General features: G+C 40.4%; 2 protein-coding genes across 11 annotated transcripts; both read right to left on the reverse strand.

Annotated features, from left to right (window-relative positions):
* Positions 1 to 9,509, reverse strand: pknox1.1 (pbx/knotted 1 homeobox 1.1). 9 transcript variants are annotated; one of them, XM_029530427.1, is made up of 11 exons: positions 9,436 to 9,509; positions 7,921 to 8,033; positions 6,890 to 7,017; positions 6,287 to 6,458; positions 5,018 to 5,218; positions 4,637 to 4,754; positions 4,398 to 4,495; positions 2,774 to 2,902; positions 2,615 to 2,691; positions 2,038 to 2,204; positions 1 to 1,718 (listed from the first exon to the last, which is right to left on the reverse strand). In XM_029530427.1, exons 2-11 carry the CDS (start codon positions 7,969 to 7,971, stop codon positions 1,537 to 1,539), a joined length of 1,323 nt encoding a protein of 440 aa, XP_029386287.1. In that variant the 5' UTR covers positions 7,972 to 8,033; positions 9,436 to 9,509; the 3' UTR covers positions 1 to 1,536. The 9 variants fall into 9 exon arrangements, with proteins under 9 accessions (XP_029386287.1, XP_029386280.1, XP_029386285.1 ...); XM_029530420.1 differs by having other exon boundaries at positions 4,604 to 4,754; XM_029530425.1 differs by lacking the exon at positions 9,436 to 9,509 and adding an exon at positions 8,945 to 9,164 and having other exon boundaries at positions 4,604 to 4,754; positions 7,921 to 7,979.
* A 413-nt stretch (positions 9,510 to 9,922) lies between these two features.
* Positions 9,923 to 26,470, reverse strand: ndufv3 (NADH:ubiquinone oxidoreductase subunit V3). Of its 2 annotated transcripts, XM_029530446.1 has the most exons (4): positions 26,411 to 26,470; positions 24,992 to 25,116; positions 14,494 to 14,593; positions 9,923 to 10,232 (listed from the first exon to the last, which is right to left on the reverse strand). In XM_029530446.1, exons 2-4 carry the CDS (start codon positions 25,034 to 25,036, stop codon positions 10,072 to 10,074), a joined length of 306 nt encoding a protein of 101 aa, XP_029386306.1. In that variant the 5' UTR covers positions 25,037 to 25,116; positions 26,411 to 26,470; the 3' UTR covers positions 9,923 to 10,071. The 2 variants fall into 2 exon arrangements, with proteins under 2 accessions (XP_029386306.1, XP_029386305.1); XM_029530445.1 differs by lacking the exons at positions 24,992 to 25,116; positions 26,411 to 26,470 and adding an exon at positions 19,081 to 19,152 and having other exon boundaries at positions 9,929 to 10,232.
* Positions 26,471 to 26,671: the final 201 nt, after the last annotated feature.

Genomic DNA, 26,671 nt, shown 5'->3' on the forward strand with positions numbered 1-26,671 from the left:
TGAGAGTTAGGCATCATTTATTCCAAAATAGAAAGCTCTAAGGCAAAACAGACAAGAAAAAAAGTGAACAGCGCATCATAAAAAGCAAAACAGCTGCAAGTGAGGATAAAGAGCTCAACAGAGCAGCAAACTCATTCGCATCTTCCAGCGCAGGATATTAACCATTTCAAGTCTCAACTTTACAAGAGGGATACAAACCAGATTACTGCAACTACTGACAGACAGTAAGGATTACAGATATTCAAATATGAGGCACCCCAACTTGTGCAGTAATATGAATATATTGATAAAAAAGATCCAATTATTCACTGTGTGTGTCTGCGGTGGCAGGGGGCTAACAGGGCCACAGTGAGTGGGGGAGTTGGGATTCCCCTACTCTGCTCTGGGCTTGATGCAGTAGCATGTTAGTTGACATAAATAAAACTTAAATCCGTGCAAAAGTACATTGTTTCCTGTTACTATCATTGTGGATGCTCCATCTCAAACCTTTTGTGTGATTAGCATAGTGTTATGGATTGTGCATTTGACAAGCGATGCCTACACTGTTACTGTAGAACAAATAGAAGACGAATATATGGTATACACAATGTGAGCTCAATCTAAAATTCAGCACACTGCAGCAGAGTAAAGTAATTCCCAATGCACACAGGAAAACCAACATCACAGAACCATGGGTTCTGAGGTTTATTATCTATTTGCCCAATTTCAACAAGGGTCAGACTCTTCTTGTGCTTCTTGGCCAGAATGCTTTTGAAAAGAACAAAGTAAGGCCTTGTTAGTACTGTAAGTTAAAAACCAATTTAAATAGCAATTTTCAGCATTCAAATCTTTTTCTGTTTTTTAGAAAACTTCAAAGAACCCTGGAAAACAGGGTCACTAGCTTTAATTATCAATCTGTACATAAATATTCCATACAAAACAGAACACAAACAAAAACACTCAGTTCATATTTTGTATATAAAAATAAGCATCTCTCCTTTTTTCTCCTCTCATCTCTTCACGGGGGCCCACAACCACCCAAGTGAGAGCAATGGAGACAGTCATAAGAGTGTGCACATCTACTCAAAACACAGGCATGCAAAAAGTGAAGACAAATCCTTACACATAGAACTTTAAAGTGTTGGCATCCAAAACGAGAGTTGACTGGGGATGGGGACAAGGCGCTGTGGCCCAGAAAGAAAATTTGAAATCACTAAACATTTATTAACGGAGCATTTAACTTGCTTCGGGTGTTTTTAAACACTTGTATTTTTCTTCTGTTTGATTTCATCTTTTTGAGCTTAAATATACAAAAGTGCACTCGCCTACAACAAAATCGTTAAAAAAAACTTTCTCTTTGATCAAATTCCTGATGGACATACACAGTACAAACTGCTGCTCAGCAGGTGAAGAGTTGGAAGAGAGCAGGACGTGTCCTGTTGCTTTGTGCTCTATGTAAACCTAATGTGTGTCTGTATTATGACTTGACTTGTTTGACAGTGCAGACCTATTTTTCCTGTATCGACATGAAGATGAGTGTGTGAGGGAATGTCTCTGTTACTGCAGTGAGTCGCTGTTGTCGAGGCCCAGAGCAGCCATGTCTGCATCATCGTCTTCGTCTCCACTGTCCCCCGACTCGTCTTCACTGTGGCCTCCCAGCATCACCTGCTGCACAGCCAGTGTGGCGCCGTCTGAAGTTAGGCTCTGCAGACCTTCCACATTCATGGTCACCATTGTTCCTGAGAATCAGGAGACAACAGGAAAGACATTATTTAAGACTTTAAATGAGAAAATGTGAAATAAGCAAACTAGATCATATTTAGTTGTAGCTGAATGGTAGAGTCAGTTATCTGGGATTTTGACAGTGTTGCTTTCACTCTTTATCTCTCTGACCAAGGGGCACAAGTGTTTCCTGACAAAAAAAAAAAAACAAAACATAATTGGCTCTTTAATGTGGTCTGACTATTTCACAGCTCAGAACCTGAGCAGCATCTCTTATTGTGATGGTGGTGTCTTTCTAACCCTCGATTATACACTGTAGAAAACACTGCTGTGTACCGTCTGGCATGGTAACATGCTGCTGGGTGCCTCCTCCAGCAGCGATGGAGTCGGGCCAGAAGCGCTGCAGTGGCCGGTTTTGAGGCGTTTTCTTCTTGGCTTTGGGTGTCTCAGAAGAGCTGGCATCCAGCATGGGCTGCAGGATCCGTCTTCGTGCATTTATAAACCTGAAGAGGCACAACAAGCTGGGTCTTATCTAACAGAGACCAGATGAAATATGTGCTCTTATAGTTTACTCCGCCAATCGTCACATCTCCCCAGTCATCTTCACTCCATGGAGCTGTCTGACGACAGAGGGAGTACAAAGCTGCCCATTCCTTGTCCTCAGAGTTTGTGACAACAATGACCAGTTTGCCAAACAAAATCAATTTCCCCCAGTAACTAAATCCAACTGGCCCAACTCTATTTATAGACAGACTGAACTGATAAAGATTTAGAGTTTTAATCACATCTTCATCCTTGCTCTCTGATGTCTTTGTTGTGATGCCTAGTTCACCTCAGCTGATGTTAGCTAATTTTAGATTTGGTAAAAACTCAGGGTGGGATTGATGATGAATTGTGGTTTTGGATGCCTCACCAGTTGTTGACCTGAAGCAGTGTCAGGTTTGTCTGAGTAGCAATCTGTTTCTTTTCATCCTCTGTTGGATAAGGATGCTGCAGAGAGAGCAGAAGAAATACCTCATTGTCTTTAGTGTTAAGTTTCACATAGTTGAAGCCCTGGTGCATTTAGACTCACCCCAATGTGCTGGAAGAGCCATGAGCGCATGACATTGGTTGCATGTTTGGGTAGAACACCACGCTTGTTCTTTGTAGAGCTGTCGTCATGATTGAAGAGATTCAAGTCTTGGTGAAACTGCAGCTGGAGCTGAGGAAAGGCCATTCAATCATCCAACTGTGTCACCAACAAGATATTTTTTTATGTCCTATTACAGCTCCTGACAACAAATCACAACATAATCCTAACACTACAGCAGAGGTGTCGCAACACGACTGTACACTATGCTAAAAACCCTTTTAGTCTGTGGAGGTTCTCAGTTCTCTCAGACATGCTTCTACAAGAAAAGGTGAATGGAGGGGAAGTGGATCTGGTTGTACATAATTTACAACTCATCTAGATATTTACAAACCAGTGCACTGTGTACAGAGGTAGGGTTTGTGTTTTGTTTTTTTTTTCCTTTTAAAATGGAATTTCTTTTGCACTGCACTATTTCGGTTAGAGCTGAGGGGACAGACAACTGCAACGAGCAATATAAGGTCATAGGCCTAGACTGCTGGGGGAAGCACTGAGCACCTCTCTCTCCCCCTCTCCCTTGCATGCGCCGACATACCAACAACCATGCTTCTCTGAAATCCGTTTCTCCCAGTTCCAAGCATGTGTACCGCATTTACTTACCATTTTTTCCTTAAGTCTCTGTCTCTCTCAGTTCCTGTCCTCATCCTGCACGTGGTAAATCATCGCTACCTCATGTTCCAGCAATGCCTGCTGCTCCCATATCTTCATGAACTCCATACAGCATAATTTCTATGAACTTCATGCAGCATCATGTTCCTGCCTACCCCTGTATTAAATATCCCCTCCTCCTGCTTTCATCTCTCCCTACTCTGCCCAACTTTGCCCCCCCCAGATAGAGGTGATGAGGGCTCACTGTATCAGACCACAGTGTAGCAACAGTTGGTCTGGCATGTGAACCAATACTGAATCCTGAAGAAATCCAAAAGCCCTCCAGATCGATGGTAGAGGGTTACCCTAAACCTGAAATACTTTCTTTCTCAGTGTGCATTTCCCCAATCTACACAGTTCACACAGGATATCTCAGTCATTACCACTCTCCATTGTGCCACTGTCTCGGTAACAGTCCAGGTCTCACCATCTCAGATTTATTTAGAGCCATTAGCAGTATTTCTATTCAAACAGACACCATTTCAAGAAAAGACAGACTATTATTACTTTTTAACAATATATATTACTGCTACTTATTTGGGAGATTAAGACAAAATATTTTCATTGTACATTGTGTAATGACAGTAATTCTTATTACTTATTGGTTCTGTGTTTTCTTTCACTCCCCCTCTCATCCTACATACTGATCTGTCCTGTCTGTACTGCCCTATAACAATTTTGCTCCTTAGTCTCAGGAGGAAATTTGAAGTTGGGTATATATATATATATATATATATATATATATATATATATATATGTGTATGACACAGCAACAGCCTAAATAATTTCAGGTGGAAGCAAACACCCAAGGAAAGCCTGACACACTTATGTTAGCTGTAGTTTATAAACATCAGGTGGGGGTGGAGAAGGTGGAGAGGAAGAGCGAAAAGGAGCGAGAGCTGTCTAGAAAAAGTCCTACCTGATTGTTTTGGACGCGTATTGTTCCAGGAGAAAGAGCCTGTGTTACCACCTGGCCCTGAGGAGTTACAACTGTAACAGGCTGGTACACTGTGCCACCTGAAACATGCAGACAAGGCCTATAATCTGCTCTGTTATGGGGCACAGGATTCTTTGAACAAACTGTCCCGCATCAGCATGTCAGCTCCAGTCACAAAAGTACAGTACCTGAGGGAGGGGTTGTATGCCATGATGACATACCTGCGACCACCTGGGTGGGGTTGACTGCTGTCACAGTAACATTCCCTTGCTGTAGGGCTGATGCTGGCAGCACAATTTGACCTTGGGGACTGATGGTCCCTGATAGAGAACTGGGGTTCTGTATAATAAAACATGCAGAAGTGAACTGAGAGTGATGAGGTGTAAAACGCTTCAGGAACTCATGGAGACCTTCTGTTGATGGACTTTTCAACAACAATGAGCAAATGTGTCAATATTATATCACAGGTTAAAGAACGCAAATGGATTGAAATTGAGAAACCAGAACCATATGAGACACTTTCAATCCAAAAGGCACACGCAGATGCAATCATTGGTGATTTATCCAAATTAGATTAGTGATATTCAAACTACAGTGCACACCTGTGTCTTGGTAGGTGAAAAGCTCTGAGCTTGGCTTTGTCCTGGGGAATATGGACTGCCTGGTTCCCCACTCAACAGCGTCTCACTGTTCATCTTGGTCTTGAGACAGGCAATGTAGCGACTGCAGAAGTCCTTGCACAGGTCACTCACCTTCTCTAGCTCAAGCAGGTGGATCCGCAATACCTGAATAGCCTTCACCATCTGGAGGTCAGAGGCAGAGGAAATACAAAGTTTCATTGTAGAAAACAGCAGTTATAAGTAGAACCTTCAGACACTGGAATCACACTGACTATATGGCTTCTTTTGATTTTCCTTGTTTCCCTATGGGACTGATTTTATCCAGGTTCAGCACCATAGCTGAGATAGTCCCAGATACTTGAAGGGACAAGGAGTCCAGCATTTTGCATACCAAGAATATCAAGCATTGTTAATAGTTATCAGTTTTATTATTGTAGCAGCCCAGAAACCACTGTCTTGCTGTTGGAAGGATGTATGACAGCTGATATAAATTATTTCTCCTGAAAATTCCAAGTTTTTGAAGTACGTGGGGGGGAAGGAGAAAAAAAAAATCACTTATATTTGTCAGATGTGGTGAAAGATTTTGGTGAAAAACAAGAAAGTGTTTTGTTTCTCTTTTGCACCCTTGAAGTTCAAAATAACCCTAACAATATACTTCACCATAGATGATGATGATTTACAAAACAAACCATGGAGAGCCATATCCTGAATCCAGCAGCAAGTCTGCCATCCCAAAACCCTTGTGCAATTTTGTAAACTAGTCTCTATGACATCAAATGTGGTCAGTCTAAATTAAGCCTTTCCATTACTCAAATATACATTGCAAAATATACAATCAGGCCTGAACTTCACAGCTGTTTTAGCAGTAAATCAAGGAGTCACAGTAGCACCTTCCGGCAACAGGAAGTAAGCCAAATACGTCCCCCTGAATCCATGAATACTCATATCACTTGATCACTGATTGAGTGTGAGAAGCTGCAGGGAATCAGATGATATGAAGAGGAATTTAATAGCACTTTGTAGCTCATCTTATTACCTTGATTATTCCACATTTGTAAGATTTGTGGATCTTTGCCTTTAATTTTCAGTTTCTGAGATGAGTGTTGTTGCATCAAGTCTGATGGGAGGCTGGTTTCTCATCAAGACATACAAGGTTCTGAATCTTATGATTTCTGGGTTTATACATGGAACTTCCTCCAACTAAAATAAAACTAAAGAAATCCCTGCCTCTGACATTCAGAGCTATCTCACCAAGTTGTCAAGTTCAAGGTCCTCGCTGAAAAAGGGTTTGCCCTCTTTCTCTTGATTGCGAACAAAGTTCTCTATATCCACATCAAAGCTGGCCGAGGTGATGCATTCAGAGCTCAGTGTGGACTGCTCACACTTCTCAAAGAGCAGTGCCAACAGAGGGAACAGGGGATGCCTGTAGAAGGGAACACAGCAAATTACTGCACAACTCAGCAACACCCTACTGACCTATTTAAAACAGTGGTGTTAAAACTGATGACAATGCTAGCATTTCAAAGTGAAGAAAAATAAAAATTAACATGTGCCACATAATTTTCAACAAAAGAGCTTGTTGTGACTGCGAGTGACCCACATGAAATTATGATAATACAACATATAAGAGGGGGAAAAAACAAAAACAAAAACACTAGTTGGAATTTACATGCTGCACTTTTTGGTAGAGGGAGCAACAGGAAAGTCACATCATCAAAGGGGCACCCTTTCAGCAGTTAAGTTACATGCCTATCTGAAAATCATAAAGTTCAATGTCTAAAAAGAAGATTTAAAATAAATGGGTGGACTTATGGTTCCTTATTAACACACACAAACATGCCAAATTAGGGCTACCGATATATGGAAGCTTTGTCCACATCCATGGGTGTCTGTGGCTCGCTTAACGCTGGGCTGGACGGCTCTAACGTGCCCTCAGTAAACTTCTGCTCAGAGTCACTGTCTACTGTTACCACACCTTGCATCTGTAGAAAAAGACAAGACAAGAAAGTAAGAAAATAAAGGTAAGCAATGGACAGACAAAACAGGTGAAAATGAAAGACAGAAAAACATCATGTGAGCACTAAAAATAACTGGAGGGCAAAGCTGAACAGAGAATGTCGCTTCAATATAAAACCTTTAGAAACTCATGATGATGTGGTCTAAAAAGTTCTTACAAATCGATTTGACGTGTTTACTGAACTCATCAAAAGTACATGAAGAGTCAGTCCTGCGTAACTAGCACATTGTAGACCAAGAGGATTCATTCTTGTGACAGCACTGACAATCATCATAGTGCTTTGACTTACAAGTGTCCATGCTATAATGATGGACAAATACAATTTATCTACATTATGAGTTCGTCTCAACGTATGCATAACCAGAACTATAAAGTTTAATGATCTGATTGTAATTTTGATTATCATCCAAAACCTGTGTGAACACAGCTGAGGCTGCATTAAATTGTGACTGAAGTCTGAATAGTTACCAGTAACCAGCTACCCAGGATGCCTTCAAGGAGCAAAAATCCCATCACCAATCATGTGCCTGAGACCAACAATTACTTAAGACTGAGTGTAGAAGAGATAAAAATTATAATTTGCTTAGGGTGTTAAATTTGTCATTTGCCATGGATTATTCTCAGTTCCTGACACCCTCCAATTTGGCACAAGTGTAGAGATGTTTTGTAAGCAGTTTACATGGGAGCAGATACAGATATAGACATAAAGAAGGCTCTGTATAGCATCAGTTCATGGACAACGACTAATGGGGAACAAAAGCTGTACTGTTATATATACTGATATCTTTTGGAAACACAGAAGAAGTGCAATTTGAGGGGATGGGGAAAGTTGTGTCAGCCCCAAACCAAGTTCGTCTCTCTCACCTACCTGCTGCTCTCCTTTTGGGTACTTTTCTATGGTAAGCGACTGGGCTGCCATCACGTTCACTGCAGATGATGCAAACACTGGAGCATTATAGAGCGCGGGGACAGGTGACCAACCTATACAAATCACATGTGTTCAGCAAGACTACCTGTCTATCACCACAACAGCTTCAATGACAGTATTCAAATAGGATCCTGACAACTGGGCTGGTGTGGTGAGCAAACTTAATTACATGCCATATATATATATATATATCCTAAATAATGTAATAGAAAAAAAACACGATAACAAGAAACAGCAAAATATAACAGACATAATATCAGTGCTGTTGCATTGACACTTCAGGGGAATACAATAGAATGCAAACGTAAAAAAACGGAGTGAAATTTATTAATGATTATTACAACTATTTGTATATTTATATCCAAATCATTCTCACAAAACAAGAGGGCTTCAGAAACCTTGTGGTGTGCTTTTACAACAATAGTGAGCATATGCTGACAATGTAAGTGATATTAACACACCCACTGCGATGAACTTAGCCTTTAGCCAACGTAGCTGCTCAACCCATTTGTGGCGGCAAGCGAAATTTAAGAAGTTTAAGAAGTCCTTTGTGCTGATATAAAGCAGCTACCCTTCAACCGGGGGAACGAATGTGTTTTCCGTAGACAAAGCTGCTCGGTTGATGTACGCTTTGTTTTCCAGTATATTGCGCTATCTACTCAAACGCAAAAACCACATTAGCTTTAGCTCGCGAACCCAATCTGATGTTCACCCAAAACGCAAGCGTCTATAGCTAACGCTAGCCATGTGGCTAACTGGTTACTTAAACGTGTTTCTCGTGCTGGTACATTGCACATAATGTACAAAGCGCCATATTTAACAGAGGGAATCATTGCCATAAACACGAAGCTAAACTAGCTACTAAAAAGGACCGGCTGCGGATTGATACAATTCGAAATGTTTGCCCAAATAAGACTGCATTGGTTGCTTAACCGTTTTGAGTTAATACTGTAAATGAGTATACATTTCTGTTCAGTTATGTAGTTATTTCACTGCAAGGGTAGTTGGAAACATTGTCTGCACACCAGGCTAACCCGGTTGGTCTTCAAATCCTTCCTACATCAGTCAATCAATCAAGCGGGGACAGCTGCTCTAACCGTCCCCTCCCCTCCGCTCCGCTGTAACATTACAACTGTCGGGCCTTGTTTCTAGCTCTCTTGCCCTTCGCTTTTCCACAATCCTCCTCTGCCCCCAAAACGCCGACATATTTTTACACCCCCCCCCCCCCCCCAAAAAAAAAAAAAAAAAAAAAAACCCCTTGTATACAGGGTTGGGGTTTTTTTTTTTGTTGTTTTTTTTTTATTCTTCCTGTAGCTCTGTCGCCTGTTTCCTTTCCAAACACACTCTGCAGCACTGACTAAGTCCGCGTTACTCGCCCCGGGGTATTTTTGCGTGCGGCCCAGATTGCTTGATTGATAGGGAACGGAAAAAGAACGATTTTGAGTGACAGCTTACCTGAGTGCCAATCTTCGTCACACTGACAAGCGGCTGCAGCAATCGGGACCCGCAGTTGTGGCGTTGCGTCATCACGTAAGCGCACGCAGGGGCGCTCGCCTTATGAATATTTATTCTGTGGGCGGAGACATTTTCTCCCGCTGCCTATCAGTTCCTCTGCACGCGACTGGGGCTTTTACTTTCAAACGGTTTTCACGTCTATTATTTGCACAACATGTTGCCTATGTATTTCTCCATTTTAAACTCCTCTGTTGTCTCATCACCACTACTAACAAACAAATTTGACAGATGCTGATTGCTTACTTCTACAACTAGATATGCAGGCAAAAACAATTAAGACACAGTGTGCTGGGAAGCTGGCTATGGGAGTGAAAATTCTTATCATTCAAATAGAAATCCAGAAAACCCTAACCCTAACCACATGCTCACTCAGCTCTATTTAAAACAGCCTGGGCAGGAAAAAAAACTTTTGCCTACCACTCTATGCAGGTTTTTATTTATGTAAGAGAAAACACAATCACACCAGGCAGAAACAAACCATATTTCCTATTTCTTTACTTTAATGATACAACATTTTTAACAGCTGAATTTCATGCTGCACACACTAAGAGGGACAACAATATCAGGCCTGCTCTTCTAGTGTCTGGGTGAGGGTCTGCCAGAGGAAGGCTGGGGGAGACGAAACTTGGCCATCTCTACATCCAGGTCAGCAAATGTGTAGGGGGTGTAGTTGTGGTGCTGGTAGTTTTTATAGGTGCTGCTGTCAAAAGGCTCATCAGACTGCACTGCTGCAGGGTCTGTAGAAGGAAAGGACAGATGATAGGCTTATGAGGGGGATCAGTCGGCTTCAAAGATTAATTAGTATCTTATATCTTCATACTCTTTGTGTATTAAATTGAAGTGACACAAGATTACCTAAAATCAGCACTCACTCCTTTTTACCTGTATCAAAATGTTTGTACCAGTGTCTTGTGTTTCAGGTTGCAATTGTAATGGTTATATCAGATAAGTGGCAAAATGAGAGGAGAATCCTTGCTTAATTTGGAAAAATGTGAAAGGACCACTAATTAACATATTCACATGTTGACAAAGGTGTTTTATAGTGGAACATTTCCTATAGTGTCAGGGAATGTGACCCCCTACTGAGCATGGAGACACACTGGTGTGAAAATTCTTAGAGCATGTGATGGTTAAATATGCTTGCAGACAGGAAAGGCAGTCCATGCTAAAAAAAAAATATATATATATATATAAAACTGCAGGAGGCATGGTACTGACTTAAGTTTTGATGCATTTCGTTAGCCTCAAAATACATACATTCATTCATTCTATCGCTTATCTGTTTTTTGGGGCATGAGGGGTGCTGGAGCCAATCCCAGCTCGAGGGCAGGGTACACACTGGACAAGTCACCAGTCCATTGTAGGGTCAACACATATATACAGAGATGAACAACCACTCAACAACAACTAAGTTGCTGTGCTGCCTGTGAATGTACAGTACAGTGTATTTTAAATTCTCCTTCAACTCCTGCATCTGAATCCTCAGCTTGCTGTGGTCAGGTTATGAAGCAAGTCAGACAAAATAATGTGAAATACTCAATCATTGTAAATTAGAAACACATTTAAATGTTTCAGAATTTGATGAAGAACTTATCCCAAATGCCTTCAGGGGATAACAGATGAAAAGATGTTAAGAAAAGTAAGAGAAGCACTAGTGGTGATGATCAAGGTGAAGAGAGGCTTATTCCAGGAGCAGACGCAGAGTCACTACGCTGCCCTGAGAAGGAAGACCTCTGTGACACAGGGCTGTGGCCAGAGAAATCCACTGGCTGCAAATCAGGACGACATACAGAGACCATGACTATGAGCTGATGAGGAATTATGTCTTCCTGTTTCCCTGAAATACTTTCACTGACTCTACCCATTACCAACTCTGCTGGTTTCATAGTGTCTCACCATGTGCACTATAAACATTACTGTTAGCATTGGCTCTACCTGGCACATAGGGATGGGCGATAGGGTACAAAAACCTATCACGATATTTCATTTCATTTCATCAGTCGATATACCACAATATAAATAAAATAAATTAAAGGTTTCTTTTTATGCCTATGTGGGATGTTAAAATACCACATTACTTATTGGTTTAAATATTGTTTATTTTCTGTCAGAAGTTAAACATATGAAATGTAATACAGACTTTGTAGAACTGTATTTCAAATAAATGAAATAATTACATAATAAACTAAAATCTTAATTCTGACCAGTCAGAAGCTTCAAGTATTACAGGCGAACATAAAAAAATCGACAACTAAATTCTTTGGTAAATTACAAAAAAATTAAATAGGCAATTCAAAATAGAAGTCTCAATTCCGACCAGTCAAAAGCTCGATACAATTTGCAGTGCACACAACTCTGCTTCTTGTCGGACTTTACATAGCCAAAATATCCCCACACTAACAAATTCCTTGGACCTTTCTTCTCAACAATGTCCTCATCTTTTGAGCCTTGGGCTGTGTCTGCTGGGTGGTCTTCTTTAAGAACGCTGTCGAACGTGTTAACATTTTCTGCCATTTTCACGTATTTCGCTCCCGCTCCTAACGTACTGCTTGCCAAGAAATAAGCACACGTGCTTACGTTTCAACCGGCTGCATCACCTACTCTCTCCGTGTGTCAACCTAGCCTGACGTGGCTGTAACTCTCTTCCAGTTGCATGATTGGCTCGGCACGGCACGATTCTCATTGGTTCTTCATGTTGTCTGTCAAAACATGAATGGAACGAATTCTATTGAAGATGTCTTATATTTCAATAAAGGAAAAGTTATTTCGCAATAATTATTATCGTTTTATCGCCCAGTCCTACTTGCACATTGAAACCAAAATGACAGAAAACAGAAACACTGAAAAAAAAAACAAGAATGAGCTGAAGTGAGAAATATATCTAAATAAATAGGAGTGAAAGAATCTGTAATGAAGATTGATTTGGAAACTAAGAGGCATTTAAGAAAAACAGTCAGAGGAGGAAGAGCAGAGCAGGACCAGGGTCCAGCTGCATCCATAATGATTCTCTATTTTCATTCTAAAACAAAAATCAGCTCCATCGAGACTAGTGTTTCAGCTGTGTTCACACTAACTTGCCACACTAAGCCTGAGGTCATATGAATGCATGACCATCATTTACATGTGTAAACAGGAAGCAGATTGTCTTCTCGTAGTTGGTAAATTACAGGAACAATAAAGACAAATGTAGCAATAAAATGCAGATTCTGCAGAAAAATATACTCTGTCCAGCAGCATTTCTGAAAGTTAGTTTTTTGGGCAGAAAAAACTAAACAAAGCACGGGAGTCATGGTCAGAGGAAGAAAAGTTGTATGGGCAAGTTTAAAACTAAATAACTAGAAGAAATTACTTTAAAACTAAAACAGTAGTAAAGACAATCTAAAACAAAAATTTAGAGAGATTATTTTAAAACCAAAAGAGTAGAAGAAGAGATTAGTTTGAAACAAAGCTTTGAACTTGGTGATGCTTTGACAGATGAAGTAAATGTTTGCAAAAACGAAGCCAAGGCAATGTTGAAGTAGTGAAATACATCAGAGCACACACAACAAATAATACTATGGAAGGTTAGAAGTCACAGTGATGGGATTACGCAAAAACAGCTGACAGAGCTGGTTGTTGGTTCACAGCTCAACACTAAACAGTGAGGGTGACAGGAAGGGTAGTTCTTATCTGAGGGGGCTTTAAGATCCATAAAGAAAAGAGGAACAGAAATTTTAGGGGAAGGATGGTGTAGTTTATACCCTCAAGTGGTTCCATTGGGGCCTCTCCCTGTAGCTCTTCTCCTGCAACTTCACCTATGCATGGAGCAGGGTCCACCAGCATTTCAGCACACTGTAAAGGGAGGGGACCGTTAGCTGCCACCTCAGCAGCCTCAGCAACCAAACCAGCGGGGATAGTTTCATCTCCAATAGCCTTAGCAGCCACTTCAGCAGCAGCAGCAGCACCTCCGAGGGCTTTAGCTGGAGGAGGCTCTGTAGCTTCAACAGCAACATCAATTGTCAATTTCTCTGGTATTGTGATCTTGGTCTGGTCTTCCACTGAAGGAGCAGGAGATGAAAATTCTTCTATCACTTCTGGAGCAGGTTTCAGTGCAGCTTTACCTGAAACTGTGCTGCATGTGGATATGACCTCTGGATAGTCTTTTGCGCAAATTTCAGGCACAAAGTCCTCAAACTCCTCAGTGCTGACTGTGAGTATCTCCACCTTATTTCCTAGTTGACCTTCCTTCTTACTTTCAGTCTCTTTCTTTGGCTCTGATGTGAACTTAAAAAATTCTGCTTCTTCTTTTACAGGACATTCCGATACCTCTGTTGCTAAGGTCTTGGTTTCTGTCTTCACCTCTGACTTGTCATCCTCAGAGTCCGAGTCTGAGCCCGAGTCCAAGTCTGAATCACTGGAAGATGAGGAGGACACTCCATCAGCAACTGGACTACCAGGCTCAAAGGAGGCTATAGCGGGTGGGAATGTGTTTTCTGAGCGTGTTGCTTCACTGGTTGAACTGACTAGACACACAGGAGCTGCCCCGTCACCTGCAGGTGGAGGTGTGTCTGCAATGACCCAAGCAACATCTGGAACTCCTGCTGCTTCCCAGGCCAAAGCAACAGGCAGTGCAGCTGCATCTGTTTGTGCAGTGTTCACTGGTTCATTTGCACCTACAGAATGAGGCAGTATAAATCTAACAGGGAAAGTAACAGCAGTCTTGTAGGCTAGAAGGGCTGCTCTGTCCCCTGGAACCTCTGCTGCAGAAGACGGCACATGGGACAAGAAGTGTAAATAAACACATACAGTTATGTAACTATTATTTGTCAGAAACCAAGGTATGATTTTGGGGAAGTTCATAAAAGCAACACAAAAATCAAGAACATCATTTGAAAAACAATATTAATCAAGTATTTCTAGTTCACCCAATGACTTTTGTGCAAGTATGTAACATCATGAAAAGACATGGATCAGTTATGAAATCTTGTAAAGCTGTTGAACAAAAACATGGGGTCTTACTCTTGCTGGCAGTGTTCATCTCCTTGGGTGAGCCTTCAGCCTGAGTACAAAGAGGAGCAGCTGAGCACCTGAGGATGTCCCAGCACTCTACCTGGAGATGCTGCAATGGAGAGAGCCAGGATGTTACTGTGAGACAACTGCTGCCATCACCCAGCATCAGAAGCACTCACTAATGACACAAATGGCCTATTAAAAAGAAAGACCAACTCTCCTGTCACCTCCTACCCAGACTTCAGCACCTTTATGTTTTCAGACACACCCTAGTTTTGTTCTACTCAATCACCAGTAGACTAACCTGTCTTGTTGTCACATAGGCTATGGTAGCTGTGTGCAATTTACTGATTAGGTATGTTGGAGCCAATCACTGAACACCAGGTCCATCCAAGCTTCTGTAGCACAGACTCACCTGGGATCAAGCTCAAATTTTGGGGTCTTTGTCAGGTCATATTTTGGTTGAAAGTTATTTCATTTAAATCTGGAATTTGTAACTTTAAGAAAACCACATAATTAATATCTGTCACAAGGTATGTGGAACAAAACCATTTGCACGCTGAGCAGTTTGAACAATAGCAGGGAGACATTTAGAATTCATGTTTAATGGCAGTGGTACATCTTTAATCCCTTAAGTAAGGAACTGTATACAAGATCTAATAAGCATATCAACTCCAGTGTCGATCAAATGGAGATATCACTACTTCTCAGAGACCAGATTAGGGAAATGTCAAGACCACAAAGAGTCTCTAATCTGATCAGATCACCTGGTGTCCATTTCTTCGGACTCACCTTATGGAGTGACTTCATTTAACCACACTCACTCAGTACTTTTACATGGATGGTTAAGTGACGTTATGGTGATAGCTCGATAAAGCCATCTCATTGGACTTCTGTCCTTGTCCCATTTGTTGAAATAATGTTGACTCTGTTATAGGTGGCGATATGCACTCTTTCGGCTTGTGGGTAATGGGCTGCTACTAATTGACCTATGATGTCACAGACCACAACAGAGGTGAAAAGAAAAAAAGATCAGTGAGTTAGCAAGTTAGCCTATGTATCCATCCATAAATGGGCTTTTGCAAGAGACTTCGCTGTGTTCGATGCATAGCAGTTAGCTGGCTTCTTTTGTCTGACCTCCTACGTTTACTTTTAGCTTAGCGTGAAACTTTAGTACATGCGCAGATCACCTCCTCCAGGTCCAGTCCAACTGTCCGTATGTAGCAGTAAGATCAACTTTCAATCACATTATCTGGGTGTGTTAGTCTGACAATTATAAACTCGATTTCAGTTGAGCTAACCTTTTTATATGTACTTTAAAAGTCCAGTTTTGGTTGGATCAATGCAATAAATCTTTTTTTTTTTAGGTGTCATGTAAACATGCTTAGTGTTATTTTGCTCTAGTCAGTCACTGAGTTATATTATTTCACCACATTTAAAATACAAATTGTTCAGTGCCATAACACATAATACACACCTTCACTCCAAGGCACTCACAGAAGGTCAGATAACATCATTGCAGGTCACAAACCTTTGGTTTATTTTTAGCAGTAAAATCGAACAGCCATTATTTGAAATTTTTAATATTGTGTGATGAAGTAGCCTACTCAGATCTAAAGCCTGGTTTGCTGTAGAGATGTCCTCTGCTGAAACTGCTGAAGAGGGACCATCTTCATTCGCCAACATTTTGGCCGTTGTGTGTGACCACAGTTATCTTCCCACACAGTTTGGTGGTCTTGTGGAAAATGCTCTGGTCTACATAGCAGGATTTGCAGTCCAGTAGATTCTGCAAAAGCTGTCCTATGATGTGTGCCCTGCGAGCTTGGTCAGAGATGCTATAACATCATTTGTTGAGAGCTACATTCTTCTAGCCCTGAAAAACAATGGCGGCCTAGTGATTCCATCACAAGGCAAAGCACAATATAGATATAATGTATTTATTGTTATTATGATGATGATGATGATGATGATTATTATTATTACTATTATAATAAGGTGCTGAGAGCTGCAGCGAGGGTGATTTGTCGAGCTTCAACAAAGCAAGCTTTCAGAGGTTTTAGCTCATGTAAAACTTTGATGAGCAACCTTTTACGTGTGTAAATATAATTTTGGGTGGGGGTGTCATGCTTGTCATGTCATGCTTTTGTGTTTAACTTAAAATTTACATTTCTGTTCTCTCCCTCTGCTTAGTTATGCAAGATGAGAGGCTGTAGAGGTATTTCCACTTCCTTCCCCTCCCCATGTAATCCAGGCTTTGTTCTAGTCACTTTTTTACTCGTTATATATTTATATATAGCCTCATCATATATTGTTTATTCAACATATTAAAATAGCTGACTTGACTACAAGTATCTGCTTCTCTATCATAAATTAGTGTATCGTGTATATATAGTGTGTGTTCTGCAAAATACATACATCCCATACATCTGTTAAACCCACATCTATTACTGTTAAACCCACTGTGAATATTAAAATATGCTGAACTATGTGTCCTGTGTCATAGCTACATGTATGGCGTTTGCAGCAAAGAAAACCGCATGAAAATCAGTTGAGTCTTCAGTGAGTTATGATTGATTAAATGTGCTGACATTTCATTGCGCCAATCAAACAGATTACACTGAGTGGAGTGGTTGCTCAGTCCAAGATGGTGGCTCCATGGCTCATCAGCACAAATAGGCAGTAGCAGTCGATGCAGCCTCTACTCTTTATATGTCTATGAGGCAGAGGTGGCAAAAGTACTCATATTCTGTATTTAAGAAGTACAGATACATTTATAAAAAAAATACTCTGGTAAAAGAAGCACTGATTCAACTCCTTTACTCAAGTAAAAGTAAGGAAGTATAGGCTCTGAAATGTAATTTCAAAGTAAAAGTAAAAAAAAAAAAAAAAATGAATGTTTGCCGTTAATGAAACACGATACATTCTTTGATAATATCTGCTACAGTACAAGTTCTCGGTTCTCTCTCTACCATCCCCTCACTCACTCGACTTCTTCCCGCTGTTACCTGCCCCCCCCTCTTCTTCTCCCTCTTTCCCTCTCTAGTTCATCACATCTTTTACGTATGCTTTTACATCATGTCGTCATCTGTGGAGGTTTAAAAAAAAAAAAAAAAAAAAAAAAAAGAAGCAACAAGCCTGTTTTTACAACGTAAGGAGTAGAAACTACATATTTTTGTGTATAAATGTAGGGAGTAAAGGTAAAAAGTCGTCAGAAAAATAAATACTCAATGTAAGTACAGATACCTGAAAAATCTACTTAAGTACAGTAACAAAGCCTTTGTACTTTGTTACTTGTCACCTCCGCTATGACCATCGGCTATTCACTACTTTTCACAATGCATTGTAGGATACTTTGAGTGCACTACATTTCATCGCAAAACATTCGGACAGCACGAAAAAACCCCCCTAATAGTAATTAGGTGGTGGTTTCGGACACAGCCCTTGTTTTTGTACACGGACGGAGCAGGGATCAAGTCGAGGAGCAACTCATTGAGGAAGTCAGAAAATATGAGCACCTTTACAACTCCTCAACCCGGAAGCTAAACAAGGAATCAACTAGAGACGACGATAACCATTCAGCAAAGGAGCGCAGCCCCCTACCGCTGTGGCAGTGCATTGCACCTCGACGAAATGGAGTTACGGAGAAGTTCGAAGCGTTCACGACAGCGTCACGAGGTGTCGAGGTAGGTACGGCGTTCATTTAGCGCAGGACCATAAAGCAGATGCAAGTCTTTTTTGTCAGTGCCTATTCCCCACTTCTACATCTCAGGGTTATTCAGTATTGAACTGTGGTGGTAAACTCATTTTATGGACTCAGGTTAATCTGAGTCACTCACTCGAGTGAATTGAATCCCTCAATAACTCAGTAGAATAATATAGTCTGTTGTTGTTTTGCTACACGCAAACTCATTTGTATATCACTACTACTGATAATAATAATAATTATCACCGTGGCATGTGCATAAAATATATCGGCCACATGACGAACAGCGGTGTTTTTAACCACTCGTTAATGCAAAGTTTATTTTAACTCATTACTTAGATTCACTGACGGCAATGAAGTCAGAAAACCAAATCATCTCACTAAGCGCGAACTACTGCCATCTGATTAAGAGCTGTTTCCGCCAACTCGATACAGTGAACCATTTTACCCGAATCATCTGATTCAGAACAGTTTCCGGGGGCTCAAAACTGAGTCCGTTGACTCGCCTTGTGTACTTAACAGCAGCCAACGAGGGGACTCGAGGGATCCCGCTTAATAGAGACCTTGGACTCGTGATTCGTCGTCCAGTACGAAGATTCGAATCATTTACCCGGGTGATTCAGGAACCGACCAGCTCTAGTAATTAAAGCTCAAGGACAAGTGATGGTGACAGTGACCAGTCTCATTGCTGTCTAGCAACGCCTTTGACCCTGCTCGTTCATCATGCTGCGGGCCGTGATGTCGTCCTACTGGAGCTCCTGTCAGGTGTAGCTAATTTTGGTTAACTATAAGCTACACCTTTCGTCGTTGCCGGTCTCCATAAGACCGCGGACAGTACACCGCAGCCGTAGCAATGTTGCAATGCGTCTTAGAGAGAATTCAATCGGTTTTACCTTGACGGAGCCCAGTCGACCTAAACGCAGAAATGAGGTCGCCATTGTCGTGTTCTCAGTGATGTAATCCGGTCGGAAACTGTGCATATACACAACAGTTCCGCAATGATGACGATGGTGCTGACGTTACTGGGTTTGACAGCACAACTCCTCAAATTTTGACAATGTTATTCTTACCATAATTTTTGTTAGGTGATGTGGGTATCTGATTAATGATGGACACATGGCCTCTGGATAAACATTTTCTCAGCGTTGTCTGTATTCGGGGCCTTATCACCATAATCGGGCCACGGAGAAGACGCAAAGCTGCAAATTTCACCATGGTGGAGCAAAGTGTGACATTAAGAAACTATTATATCGATAAATCAAATATTCAGGCAAAAAGTAACACCGTCGCAGCTACCAGAAGATGCGAAGAATGCTTGCAAAAAATGGACAGCTCTGTCAATCCGTAAATTCCGGAGATTCTTATATTAAATACCCACCACATCTGCAAGATTTACTGTATGAGTCCCGTACATGTATATTTCTCATTTTTAATCGCTTGTTTGACAATTTACGCCTCGTTATCTCTGTTCCAACCCCAGTGGACTAAATCGGACTTGGGACCAAGTCCGTTTACCTCGTCTGGAAAACCAAGCAGGTTCTTTCAGGGAGGAGGAGCTGGGGTAATAATTATTATCTCTCTTTAGAGCTCCTCTCGCGACTCTATACCCCGCATCCATGGGATCGTCTGGTAATGGGCAGGTCATTTTCCAAGATAACCGATTGGTCAATTGGCGGCTAATTTACCTGAGCTCTTGTCCTGAACTTAACCTGCCTAAGGTTAGGCGTTCCTCCTAAGTTACCCTGGCCACGTACGTATAGTAAACCACACTCGTATGACTTAAAAGGCAGGGATAACCCTGAAGTTAGCTCTTGAAGATGAAATCCAATTTCATGATACATGCCTCTGCTCTGACTCATTTTTTAGTCGACCTTACTTCTTACTTTCAGTCTCTTTGTTCGGCTCTGATGTGAACTTAAAAAAAATCAGCTTCCTCTTTTACCGGACATTCCGATACCTCTGGTGCTAAGGTATTGGTTTCTGTCTTCATCTCTGACTTGACATCCTCACTGCAGAAGACGGCACATGGGACAAGACGTGTAAATAAACACATACAGTTATGTGGCTATTATTTGTCGTAAGCCAGGGTATGATTTCAGGGAAGTTCATAAAAGCAACACAAAAATCATGAACATCATTTGAAAAACAATATTAATCAAGTATTTCTAGTTCACCCAATGACTTTTGTGTAAGCATGTGTAGCGCCAGTTGAAATTAATAAAGCTTTACGGGTGGTGGTCTGAAATATTTTATTCCTTTATGTCTTTAATTCAACCAACAACAACAACGCAAGAGCTAAAACAAAAACAAACAGAAAATATTAGTCCATGCATCTGTAATTAGCCTGTAATTGATGTCCTTTGCAGTATGTAACATCATGAAATGGATCAGTTATGAAATCTTGTAAAGCTGTTGAACAAAAAAACGGGGTCTTACTCTTGCTGGCAGTGTTCATCTCCTTGGGTGAGCCTTCAGCCTGAATACAAAGAGGAGCGGCTGAGCACCTGAGGATGGCCCAGCCAACCTAATTTCTCTTTTTTCTTCTTGAAAGTCTGTTGTGTGTGAGAAGTGTGCAACACAAGGCAGTATACGAACCTCCCATGCTAATCCCACTATTCCTATTGTGCAGCAAATACTGGCAGAGGTATATATGTAGAAACATAAATCTGTAAATATTTATTTACATAACAGTTATGCACAATATTTATTTGCATAACATGACTGAAAGTTGAGGCTACTGAACTAATCTGAAATGTAAACTGGTTTGTTTCTTAGTCTTACCTCCCTCAGACTAATTTCATCTTTCTGCAACTTCCCTGTTCCTGTTGCAGCCAAAACATTTCCTGAAACCTCTATATGAGCCAATAATTTATTTAATATTTTTTTCAAAAAAGGACACAGGTATCATTTACTTCAGTTTTCTGTGTTTGCATAGCCTCCTTTTTTTTTAAAGGAAACTTTACATTGTTGTTGGACATTACAATGGTGTAGATTGAGAGACAAGAACAGGAACATATAACAATGCCATGAGTTCAGATTGTGGACAAAAGATGACAAATTAGTTCACACAGATATCATACAGGGTGCAAAGTAGTTTTTATGGCTTTTCTATTTTTAGATTGGGAGATTGTGGTGACGTATTTTTTGAATTCCTTATCAAATATTAAAAAAGATTGTTTGTGTTTAGAGAATTCAGATTAATGAATATGATATTTAGCGAGTAACATTAGATTGATGATATAATATTATTATTACTATTTAGTTTATTAATATTTAATTTATTTATTTTTGCGCTATATCAAAAATCCTAACCCTATCCAAACAATATTTTTGCATATGTAAGAGAAAAATCTGAGTAATGTTTTGGGAAATTAATGGACAGACATCTTGCCAGAAAACATCAGAGTAAGAACAGGACCAGAAGAAGTGACACAGATCTTCGGTTTGTGAGCAGAATGAGCAGTCCATATCATGTAAAACAGATTAATTATTTTTAGAGACACCTGTTTGACCTTGTTTAAAATAAGATATTTAGATGAAAGACACAATATTTTCTTTCAGTTCAGGTCTCGAGTGAGGCTGTTCCAGTAAGAGACCACATTTGGGGCAGAGACTATTTTTAAATTTTCATAGCCTGCTACGGATTATGAGCGCAACACGTCGTACTCTGTCATTAGCATAATTCACGCAAGGGCTCATGGGGGCTAAGAATGGTCAGAGAAAACCGAACAAACTGAAACAGGCGGGGCTTAAATGCGCTGTCTCTATCCGACCGACACCTCAACATCTTCGTTTTATATTACAAATTATTATTATAAATAAAATGATTGCATTTTGTTCGTTTGTTTTAACTACTTGTGGATCATGATAATCAGAGGGATAGATCACATTAATCCAGATCCAATACGGAACCTTGATAGTATTGGAACATGAAAATAAATAAAAACCATTGCATTAAAATAACAAAATACAATTCTACGTAGAATTCGTATTTAGCTAGTGGAGTCTAAAAGAAACTACCAAGCGCTATGAAAGCTTTTTAAGAGACCTGATGTCGTCTATTTCTCGGGCGGAGGTTTAGCTCAGTGGTTACTTCTCAGTACTCGTTACACTGTCTCCCTATCGGTCCGCGGGCCCGGGGTACGAACCACGGGCGCTGTCTTCCGTCTTTTGCTTATTTCTCTGTATTTTTGGCGAATTGACTCGTTTCCAGGTCAACACTCCCTATTTCCATGTCCTGCATTTATAGTCAGCTACTTAATACTCAAAAGTTCCAAGCAGAGCCATGGCTGCGATCCAGCCAACGGCTGAGTCAGTAGAGTCCAGACCTGGCCGCTAGGTGGCGTGCTACAGGGAGGGCTTGGCCTGGTAATTCTAAAAGCTGTCTGATACCAGTGGAATGTTAAAAGTATCTGGGATTGACCGAATTGCAGTAAGAATTCTTGATATTAATCTCATATAATGTGATGACATTGTACATATTTCATAATCTCCCTCAACACGTGACAGTGACAAAGAACCTTCCTTTAGTGCCTGTCGGCTTGCATCTCAAAAGTATATCACACAGTTGTGTTCAAAATAAGAGTAGTAGTGTTGATTCTGTGAAATTGAATCATTAATTGAAAGGGGCATTCTCAAAATAATAAAATAATAGCAATGTGGAGTTAAATTATTGGGGTCATTCATTCTGTGAAAAACAAAAAAGCAACAACAACAAAAAAAAAACTGCTGTCAAAGAAGTGGCCCTTATTTAAAGATGAAGGCAGAAAATGGTGCACATGTGCACCTTTCAGTGCACATCAGTAAAATTGGTGGTGCCGGACAATGTTCAGAAGACAAGTGTTTTTTGGTTAAAATTGATAAGAGAGAAAACATAAGACGTTCAGAAAATGAACAACCCAGAACACACTAGTGAGTACCAGCTTGGTTCCAGACCAACAAGATTGACAATATAAAATGGACAGCTAAAAAACTTGTGGGATTACAGAAAAAATGCTGGTACTGAACCAAAACCAAATATTGCAGAGGAATTGTGGAACGCAGTCCACTTTTTCCAGTTTGCATGTGCCAGTCGTTGGTCAACTCCATGCAACACAGACGTGAAGCAGTTCCCAGAAACTGTGGTTATACAACTAAATATTACATCAGTAATTCACAGGATATATTTTGTAAATGTTTAATGCAGACACTGCTATTTCTTGACTTTCTGTAAAGTAAAAACAAATTTGATAGATTTTTCTTCATATTTTGATTTGGATTAGAATGTGCTGTGTTCCCAATGTGTTTTTATGTATGGAAATAAAAGCTATCCTTTTTGAGCAGAGTTTGAATGTTCTCCCTGTGCTTGTGTGGGTTTCTTCCCACCATCAAAAAACATGCATGTTTAGGTAACTTGGTGAATATGAATTGCCTGTAGGTGTGAGTGCATGTGGTTGTTCATTTCCGTCTGTCTCTATGTGCTGGCAACCTGTCCAGGGTGTGCCCTGCCTTTGCCCAATATGAGCTGGGATTGGTTGCAGCATCCTGTGACCCAGATATGGATAAGCAGTAGAAAATGAGTGAATGAATGAACACTGCTATTAACTTGAACACAACTGTACTAACTAGTTTCACTTTATGCTCTGCAGACTCACAATTTAGACTGAGGTAATTGGCAAACAAGTACTATGACTAGACTGATGGTTTACACTACAGAAGATCCATTATAATAACTGCTACAAAACTATTAACCATGATTTAGCTTTCTGTGCGTATGAAAACTTTGTGTTTTTGACAGTAAATGATAAAGCTAACTCTGGAAACAAATTAATAACAGAAAAAAAAATATTCATAGACAGGCACAGATATGTAGTGGGATTTATTGTTTTTTCTTGCACTGAGCTCAGCCATGGCCAAATCTGCTAAAAGCTTCTGTCCCAGCTTTACAGTAACCACCAGTTAAATATGTATAGCCAGTAATGAGATCTTTACTGAACATCTCTACTTTCACAGGAGGACCCAAGAGCCAGGAACAGGGAAATGGCAAGAAGCAGAGGTACATGAAGCAGGCAGCAATGGAAAAGAGTCAAAGTCACTTCTGGGAAATGTCATTGAACTTAGGCGCTAAAAAACATGGAGAGAAAAAAATTCCATCAGAGCAGTTAACTCAGTGCATGTCTGACTGTCTTCACAGAATCTTCAGCCTACATCTTTTTATTAGCAGATTAATAAGTAAAACGTCAGATCAAGTCTAAAGTTTCCTACTCTTAGAAAATGAAGACTTCACATTAGAGTTCTGTGTTTTATGAGGTCATAAGGTCAGGCTGTCTCCTCAATCAAAGAAGCAATATTTGTAGAACACAGTCACACAAAAAAAAAAATGGACATAGCCTCGGTGACACCACCACAGGTATCTGAAGCTATACTGATTTGTGCTTAAATTGAGGAATATCAATGTTATTTAATGGGCAGTGAGCAGAGATTCATCCTGTGCTTACGTTCAGAAAGGCTGCAGTAGAAACAAAGGCGAGTCTTCACTGACAGTGAAGAGGTAGCCTAACTGGTCAGGAATTCCTATATCCTGTCATGTTGAGCCTGATTGGATGGTGTAGACGTAGCTTGTTGTTGTGCTCTGTTGGCTCTCATGTTAGCCTTTAATATGAACACTGTGGTATTCATGTTAAACACAAAGTAAAATTTTGAACAGGAAGCTACAGGTTACTGTGGTTTCTTCTATAAAACGCTTTGTTAAAGCCATTTAGTTGATAACAGAAAGAATTCAGCAGAGCAAAGCTGTTGAGAGAAACTACATGTTTAATAACTCACCTGCAAATCTGAACTCTGGGAAAGATGTGAGGTCCCCTTCCCCATAGAGTCTCTGAAGCTTTGCTATCTCCTGCGCCAAAGCTTTCTCATACTTTGAGCCTGCATCCACCAGTCCCCCAGTGGCCCTGCAAAAGAATCGCATTAGTTTATTGCATCTTATAGACATGAAATTACCAAATCACTGATTTTTCAATAACTGAAGGAATGTCATTTGGGGTTTACAGTGCTCAGAATTATTGAGTAAGGCAGATGAAAAATCTATTTCTCACTGAATGAGAAAGCTGTGCTTTCCCAAAACCCAGTTTAATAAAAAATAAATAAAAAGGTGCGATAACCCTGCATTTTTTGGTTAAGTAAAATTATCTTTATTCAAATGAGGTGTTGCAAACATGTTTACACTACCACAGACTGTACTACATATAATATTTTGTATGGCCACCATATTTTTTTAAGAACAGAACCAACTCCTCTCAACATTAAATAAACAAACCGACAGAACACAGCTGCATCTTTCTCCAACCATGGGAAATTAAGTCTTTATGATCGTGAATGAATGAATGAATGAATGCTTAACTGGCCTTCTCACAACTCCATGTTGTGTGCACTATTATCTTTATAGGTAGTGAAATGCTTGGCCACTGAATCACTTTCACTCTGTTATTTCTCAGAAATAAACCAATGGCATTAGATGTACTGTATGTTTTAGGTGGTTAATGAATTTCCAGGTTCCGAGAGCAAGGAATGATAGTTGCATCCACTCTTTCAGTATTTCTGAACAGCACATCTATGAATTCATCATACCATAAGTGAAATTTATCCGGGTCATAGTTATCCAAAGAAAATTTAGTTGAGTACAGCTGGATTTTGACGAGAGCCGAAATGTCCTCACAGATAGCTAACCAAGATGCTAAATATGTGACTGGCTGATGATGAAACTCAGATATATATATATCCTCCGTGGAGTCATTATCCAACCTGTTGACGTTAATGGCTCGTAAGTGCTCCAATGTTTGAGAGAGACAGTCGGAGATGTAAGTTTAGACTGAGAGTCGTTGTAGTCGTTAGAGAAACAAGTGCATTTACATGACGCCTAAAAAGACTGAATTATAGTGTCAGTCCGACCAAAACTGGACTTTTAAAGTACATGTAAACACGTTAGCTCGACTGAAATTAAACAGAAAATTGTCGGACTAACACACCCAGATAATGCGATTAAAGGTTGATCTACTGCTGCATGTATACGGACAGGAACCGGAGGAGGTGATCTGTGCATTCGCTTTAGTTTCGTGCCAAGCTATGACCCAGAATTCGAGGGGCATTTAAAACATAAATGGAAACGTAGGAAGTCACACAAAAGCAGTCGGCTAACATGGCGAAGTTATGTACACATTTACAAGGTCCATCGTCGTGCCAGTTTACCTCTGAGTCGCTAACTTGCTCGCTCAACGGTCTTTCTTTCCATCGCTGTTGTGGTCTGTGACGTCATAGGTCAATCGGAAGTGACTCATTGCCAACAAGTCGAAAGACTGCGTATCGCCACCTATCGTTCGGAGGCAACATGATTTCAACAAATAAATCGATTTCACTCCCGTGCTGTCAGGTTTTGAGTTAATTCTGGTGTTTAGTGTTCTGTCCATGTAACTTCCTGTTTTATTTTGTAGTCCTGGTTCCTTCGTGTTC

Source organism: Echeneis naucrates, chromosome 21 (genome assembly GCF_900963305.1).
Source record: "Echeneis naucrates chromosome 21, fEcheNa1.1, whole genome shotgun sequence".
Lineage (NCBI taxonomy): Eukaryota > Metazoa > Chordata > Actinopteri > Carangiformes > Echeneidae > Echeneis > Echeneis naucrates.

Excerpts from the sequence above, each read along its gene's own strand:
- ndufv3 (XM_029530446.1), bottom strand. The coding sequence starts at position 25,036 with ATGGGGAAGGGGACCTCACATCTTTCCCAGAGTTCAGATTTGCAG. Across the intron at positions 14,594-24,991 it reads CCCAGAGTTCAGATTTGCAG|CATCTCCAGGTAGAGTGCTG; the intron begins GTGAGTTATTAA and ends TCTCCATTGCAG. Across the intron at positions 10,233-14,493 it reads GATGAACACTGCCAGCAAGA|ACCCTGCAGCAGTGCAGTCT; the intron begins GTAAGACCCCAT and ends TTCCTTCTACAG.
- pknox1.1 (XM_029530420.1), bottom strand. The coding sequence starts at position 7,971 with ATGGCAGCCCAGTCGCTTACCATAGAAAAGTACCCAAAAGGAGAGCAG. Across the intron at positions 6,459-6,889 it reads GACAAAGCTTCCATATATCG|GCATCCCCTGTTCCCTCTGT; the intron begins GTAGCCCTAATT and ends TCCCTTCTACAG. Across the intron at positions 1,719-2,037 it reads GCATGTTACCATGCCAGACG|GAACAATGGTGACCATGAAT; the intron begins GTACACAGCAGT and ends CCTGATTCTCAG.